At 31.0% G+C, this 7,434-nt stretch overlaps 1 protein-coding gene across 3 annotated transcripts; it reads right to left on the reverse strand.

The window, feature by feature from the left end:
- Window positions 1–3,309: 3,309 nt before the first annotated feature.
- Window positions 3,310–6,902, reverse strand: LOC126836488 (elongation of very long chain fatty acids protein 4-like). 3 transcript variants are annotated; one of them, XM_050569958.1, is made up of 8 exons: window positions 6,842–6,902; window positions 6,393–6,529; window positions 5,443–5,633; window positions 5,232–5,321; window positions 4,935–4,991; window positions 4,612–4,717; window positions 3,810–3,946; window positions 3,310–3,722 (listed from the first exon to the last, which is right to left on the reverse strand). In XM_050569958.1, the coding sequence occupies exons 2-8, from the start codon at window positions 6,490–6,492 to the stop codon at window positions 3,558–3,560; spliced, it is 846 nt and encodes a 281-aa protein (XP_050425915.1). In that variant the 5' UTR covers window positions 6,493–6,529; window positions 6,842–6,902; the 3' UTR covers window positions 3,310–3,557. The 3 variants fall into 3 exon arrangements, with proteins under 3 accessions (XP_050425915.1, XP_050425916.1, XP_050425914.1); XM_050569959.1 differs by having other exon boundaries at window positions 6,803–6,888; XM_050569957.1 differs by having other exon boundaries at window positions 6,688–6,887.
- Between the last annotated feature and the right edge of the window lie 532 nt (window positions 6,903–7,434).

Below are 7,434 nucleotides of genomic sequence, written 5' to 3' on the forward strand. Positions count from 1 at the left end.
CGCTTTCGGGTGTCGACTGACTGTGCCGGCCGCGTGGTTCCCGCCAATTTCCCACGAGCACCGCCGCCTCGTACTTTGGCGCCGCCCAAAAACGGCGCACACTGACGCCCCCCCCGCGGAGACACCATGCCCCTCGTGTCCGGTATACCCCGAGACGTGTCCCCCTCGCCAAACACGACCCCCTCACTCGGGCCAAGATGTTCTCCCGATTGGCCATAAGACACCGGCCGGCAGCCCCCCGCCACTGTGGTCCGTTACATTGATGTTGTATAACATTGTATTATGTTGTTATAATAATAATTCACTTCATAGCATTAGACTGTTACACCCTGGTGTTGCCCCGTGGCCCGAAGATTTTAGTCTTAAGTACGTACTCAGCAGAGGACCTAAGTTCAGGTCATAATTGAAATATACAAGTCTACATGTACACAGTAAAATATATAGTAATAGTAAAATAATTGATATGCCCTTACGCTGTAATTATTTTATTTCTAAAGATAACAATTGGAGACAATGCGCGATAGCCTGTATATTTCAACCATGGTTCAGGCCGAGAAATTACACACATCCTCAGGGCCAGATAAAAATATGAACTGGGGAATAAACGGGTTCTGTTCTGGAAAAAATGATTAGAAAATCCAGTGAAAACATATAGCATTAGGTATAGCATTAGGCCAGGAATACATTTTCTTTAAAGTAATTTGAGTGCGCTTTAGTTAATCGACAATAATATTGAAGCGACGTGTAAATTATTTGTTATTATTTTTTTTTTATAACCTTGTTACATAATCGAATGGCGGTCAACATACAGAATAATAATATTATGTTGGGGAACAGAACATAGAGAAGACCGGTCAGTTTAAAAGCCATCTGCACGGCTATGATGTGCCATAACGACACAAATATATACTGTGCAAACATCATTGTACAATCATTGTACTCAAAATATTCTATTCTCTTCACGTAACGGAGTTATAGGCAAAAATCTACGGATGAGAAAAATATATATTCAACTGAAAGTTTTTAGACGAAAAGTAAAACTCTTTAACGGCCGATTCGTTTGGGATTCCGAACGCAGCACTCCGGCAGACGACGGTTTTCCAGATTCACTTGGTTTTTTATTTTTTCCTTCCCGTGCAAACTTTGTCACATAGGTAGAAGAAAAGTTTGTCTACAAAGGCCGCCGACCGATCGATTAATTACCAAGATAACGCCTTATATACAACCTCTTATATATTTTGTAGTTTCTTTTCTTTTTTAGATTTAATTATTATTCTTTACACTCTTTGAGCGTCAAATTATGACGCAAAGCTATAAAAAAGCTTTTTTTTTTAATGGTCAAACAAAGCTTTTCGAGTGGAAACGTTATAATCTTTGCACACCCATCATCGATGAGATATCTCATATAACAGACTGTACAAAATGCACTCTGCAAGAAATAGGCGGGGAAGGTCCGCAAAATTGTTTTTAACGTCACACCGAAATCCACAAGATGTGTATGTAGTCTATGTACATCCTACATCATCGTGTCATTATAACGTTAAAATTATCTAATGTCTATTTTCATTAAAGTTTATTTCCTTATCTTATTGAATTCATTTTGAGCAGAACATATGTTTAACTGTATAAATGTTTTAAAGCTTGATCGTGGATCAAACTAATATTTAATGTACTCAATATACGAATATTGTAAAAAAAATTTAATCAGTATTTACTTATTTAAATTATATAGAAACATTTCATACTACATGACAATACTTTAACACTATCACAAAAACGTTATCGAACAATGAATTTCTGGACAAAAACTGTTTTGATAATATTCTAAAAATTGTAAAAACAATTAAGAAAAAATATTGATAACATCCCATTAATTATGTCATTTCTTTAAAAAAAATCCTACTATTATTGAAATTTATGAAGTGTTTGGTAAATAATTGTATTAGACAAATAATTGTTTCCAATGACGATTATGAAAGAAAATGTTATGTTATCGATTGATAATAAATTTTGTCACATTGTTGCAGACTGCGTTGCAGTATTTCATTGACCTTGAAATAAAAAAATTATACAAGTTTTATAATAAGTTGTGCATAATGTAACAACTTTTAACGTTGATGAATGATGTGTTGCGACTTAACAAGAGTCAATAATTAATAATTAATAGATCATTAACATTCAAAACGAACAAGTAGTCTCACTTATTATTATTATTATTATAATTTTTTTACTAATATCTATTATATATAAAGTAATGAAATACGATGAAAAGTAATTAACACGATGTAAGTAAATTAATTATCATAATAAATTAAACATACAATATCTTTATTCTAAACCGCTGGACCGTTTCCTTTATGTAGTAAATATAAATTAATACATATAATTTAATCAAATATATTTAATACAATCGGAACAATTATTTATTTTTCCAGCAACAACATTTGTTTTCAAATTTTAGTAGTTAAAAAAAAAAGTATTTTAACTGTTACCAAAACAATCTAAGTATAACATTTTTTAAATAATATATTAAATTTTTTAATGTATTATTTAGAGTGCGATTATCAACATCTTTTTATGAATATTAAAAATGATTTAACTAGATATTAAAGGGTTTATGCAAATTGGAAAAATCGTACTCGGGCTAATAAGTTAAATGTCAAAGCTTTAAGATCAATACAAATTTTTTTTAACTAAGGTCGGGCCTATTTTAGTACATTTTGTATAATATTTTACTAAATCGCGAATTACGTTAGATAAATAGAGACTTTCAAAAATACTAGATTAACTTGTGTAATTAGCTAATAGTTAGTTAAACTAGAATTTTTTTAAGACAGTAAAAGAATCCAGAAAAACTAGTTCTTTGTCATCCTGACGGAAATTTGTATAGTATAACATGTCAGTCTTAATAATTAACTATGTGAAACTATTTTGAGATTAACCTCGTTCATTTTTTACTCGTTTTCTTTCATAATATTTATATAGGTTGTAATGTTGTATAAATGGTGTCAACAAGTTTTGGTTTAAAAAATATCTACACTAACCCTACTGCAGAATTTTTATTGATACACGGCGTTGATAGACGTTGAACACAAGAGAAAAACTTACCTCCTCTCATCATTTGGAAAATTTGAACTTAAGGCGTTACTCTGTGCTAATAATTTTTAAAACCTTCAGCCCTCTTGCTCAATCAGTATTTTTTTTTGAAATTGTGAAATAAATACTCGTTTTGTGACAATTAAAAAAATATATAATAATTGTTTACAAAATATCAATTTGTAAATTACAATTGATTTTTAGTAACTAGCGAGTACAAAACCTATATACATACATAATATATATACATATAATTATAAGTAACTATAACTACAATATAAATATTTATTTAAAAAAAATGTATTTTCTATTGATTACAATATACTTAATCGAAATTTGGCGGCGGGTAGCACATTATTTGAACTTAACTGTTCAGTTTTTCCCGCAAAAATATTCGGCACCTTTCTGACAACGCTGCACAGGAAGGGTCGACTCGGGTTAAACTTGTCGTTGTGTTGGCACTACTGGGATTTGGGTTTGATTTTGTACGCTCTCTTATAGAATCTCAAAAACAAGAACAGAAACAATATAATGTCGACCGAGATGTAAATCAAAAATACTTTTGGATAGTTGCAGTCGCGCACGCACAGCCACATAAACATACCGATGTCGATCAAGAATTGCACCTGAAAACCAAACGCCGTCAAGGTTATCTTGGGAACAAGTAAGTATTTTTAACAAATCACACTAATATATTAAATAGTACAACTCACGATTTGCATGCGAGTCACATATTTTTTCCACCACAATAACTTTTTCGTTTGTGGTCCTAATGCCGCTATGAAGTAATAACTGTACATGACGGTGTGGACGAAAGAGTTGATGACTCCGCCTATCATAAACTGTTCGCCTGCGAAAAGTTATCATTAAAATATATAATGCATGTGTACTCATGTGTTTTTCTCGATTTTGATGGGGAATGGGTAATTGTTTTAAAATGTTTGGCCTTATAAAGTACCTTCCCAGGTATGATATCTGATCAATAGAGCTGCTACACGAAGAAATCGGTTCAGCGGTTTACGAGATATCGTGGGTCCAGACAAAAAAATAAAATAAAAACATCATTGTAAAAACAATACTTTCTCAGCTCCGCACCGAAGCTAAAAGAATAATAATAATAAAAAAAGTAACGTTATTTCATTGCCAAGCGAATACAAAAAAATATTAATTTTTTTTTTAACAACAATAGCACACAAGGTAAATGTGGTTGGCCTCGCCTCCCTCGTTAAACCACAATGTTTACAGCCTCGGGCTGTTTATTTCGTTTATTATTAAAAGTCATATTTAAAAAAGGGTTTTTGGGGGTAAAAACTTTGGGAGAGCTTAAAACTATTCCAATGCCTGGGGAGGGAGGTACAATAATTTTACAACAACCTACCACTCCCAGAAAAGTCCTGCGTGTGTCAACATTTACACGTTATTGCAGTTTGAGGACTTGCCGTTAAACTAAACATTTTTTGTCCTTGCCAGTTTTTTTAGCAGATAATTGTTTAGTTTTGGCATGCTGATATTTACCTTTTATAAATCTTAGGTAGGCCCAACAGGTGATGACCATATTAGTGTGGTGGTAAACATGTAAAAATGACACGTGAGCTTGCTTTTTCCTGAGAACGAAAAACACCTGTAAACAAATATTGTCGGTTTACGTTTGACAAACATTACCGTCATTTTCGTTGGTAATTTCGTTGCTTTATTATTTTGTACTAAATTATAATTTTATATTACAAGTCCACAAGGCAATTCCTTATTGCAATAATTGTGCACAAATACAAATTAACTTTTTCTCGTTAAAACGTTACACAATAACACCTTGGAACAAACAACTTGCGAATACTTACGGTGTCCAGTAAATCCATTATTTTTGATATAAAGAAATACCACGCTGCTTTGTCAAGCTAAAAAGAGTACAATAAAAATTGCGTTATTAATAAATTCTAAGCAAGTTTTAAAAAAAACCGTATACAATAACTCAAGTGTCTACATGAAGGAAAACGAGAGAGGTAGCACAATGTGTACACAAAATAGAAATAATCTAATGCCGGTTTGCATTATTTTTACACTGACCATTATTATTAATGGTTAATGTTAATAATTAATAACTATTTTTAATGTTTGAGTTATCTCATTAAACTCACTTCGTTGGTGAGAACCCGATTGTCGATTCTTGGGATAGGATGACAAAAATGTTTGAATTGATATTGTACCGCTCCTGGTGTGAGGAAAACCTGTAAATCGTTTATAAATATCTAAACTATAGTCCAATTAGATCAAAATAATAACGTACATTATGACAAACTCTACAAACAGGTTAATTTTTTAATGTCTAATTCATTATAGTACACTTACCAACGAAGTCAAGTATCCGTTGAACAACGTTTGGACCAGATTATACAAGAGCATCGCGTATTTAACGTTGTACGGTGCTCGATTTTCCATCATTTTCGGACCGACTTTCAAAACGAATAATAAATAAACAGCTACCGTCGAAAATACCGGCCACGGTGTGTTCATAAACATCCACGAGTCGACTACTTCATCTAGAACGGTTTGATGTACATCACAATGTGACTAAACTTAGTTAAGTATAAGTCGTCCGATCGGACAATTAAATTTCATCGAAATCGCTAGAGTGGGCAAACACCTGGTACTATGTGGTTTTTCTTTTGTAACTAAAAAAGTTTGGTATTAACTCATAAATATTGGTATTATTGGGTTAATGCACTTAAACAATAAACAACTGGGTGGAATTTTTTGTTTAAAAAAATCCCTGTTTTTCCTACTCTGAAAAATAACAAATTCCTACAACGAAGAACAGCTCTAAAGAATTGCTTTTTACTATAAGTGACGTAATAAAATAATATAATCAGTTTTATGAAATTGTATTTTTAAGTTATGTAAAACCCCTGTAGAAACAAGTTAATTATTAATTACTGTTTATAAACAGATATTTCCTAATTTATGTTAACGGCACGACTAGAGAACTAGTTTAATTTTAGACAGAACTGGGGTCTGGTTTCAATTTCTATTAAACATATACTTTTTCAAAACTGAGAAAAGCGCTTAGTCTACTATTTATAATTTGTAATATACCTAAAAGAGAGTTGAGTAAATTAAAAAAGTACACATATTTCTAATTCTAAGCCGGACCAATTTAATTTTAGGTTTCAGGCATTTTTACGATTAATGTTAATGTGTAATGGAAATTTCCAAAAACAGTACCTATGCGACTGAGTTTATAGACTTTATGAGATGAAAAAGAAATAGGTTTAAACATTTTAATTTTAATTACTACTTACCAGCAACTAATTCGTTTTTCAATAGGTCTAGTAACTTATGTTGCGTTTCGGTGAAAAAATCAAAACTTATTTGAGTATCGTTTGTCATTTTGGCCGTCATTCCAGCGGTTTGTTTTGATATGAAAATATAATATATACTAGGAAAAAAAATTAAATAAAAAATCTTATCATGATGATTGTGAACGGATTTGATTAATCAATTAAATAAGTTTAATGCATAAAAATGACTTTAGTCACAGACATTTTTTTTTTTGAAACTACATTACGTTTTATAGATACAAGTTGAGATTAATACCTTAGTTAATTTAAACGTTTTTTTTTATTATATAAAAATAAATTGCTTAATTGGAAAATCAAACACAAGTTAACACAAATTCGTTATTGTTAATAAAAAATAAAAAATCATAAGCCTTGCAAAAAATAACGTATCGTTTGTTTTCGATTAATACCTATGTCTTTCGCCGATCAGATTACATTTAAAAGTGGACTGATTACTAGTGTTAAAGACCTGTATAAGAATCACAACGAGCAATTATAATATGATATGATATAGTTTTACTCGGCGACCTCCCTCCAATTTTAATAAGCCGTAACGGCTCTACTAATTATTTTGTATGGAAATGTTTACTGAGCTTAAATATTATTATTATACGGGGTGTAACATATAGGCTTATTAATGGCAAACAATATTTGAAAATCTCTTTTTTTTTTTAATACATCATTATTCCTTTTATAATCATAAGAATAATTATAATTTATTTATAAAATATAGTTTATAAAACGGATGATTCTTTTAACGCCCTACACTAGTTTACTCTTAAAATAATAATTTCAATTTTGTAGGGTTTCTTTTTAAAAACATTCTGATTTAAGTTATATTTCTATATGAGACCATATTCAAGTTTTTATCTTTTCTAGTATTTTCTAGAGCTTCATCAACTTTTGCAACTTAAAAGGTAACGAATGTACTTTATTAACTTTTAAAATTAAGAATAACTTGCTGAAAATTTTGGATGGTCGATAACCAGTTTTAAATAAATAA

Source organism: Adelges cooleyi, unplaced genomic scaffold (assembly GCF_023614345.1).
Source record: "Adelges cooleyi isolate 19-005CV unplaced genomic scaffold, UGA_ACOO_1.1 ACOO_flye_CR_arks_rails_tigmint_CR_PRNA_247, whole genome shotgun sequence".
Lineage (NCBI taxonomy): Eukaryota > Metazoa > Arthropoda > Insecta > Hemiptera > Adelgidae > Adelges > Adelges cooleyi.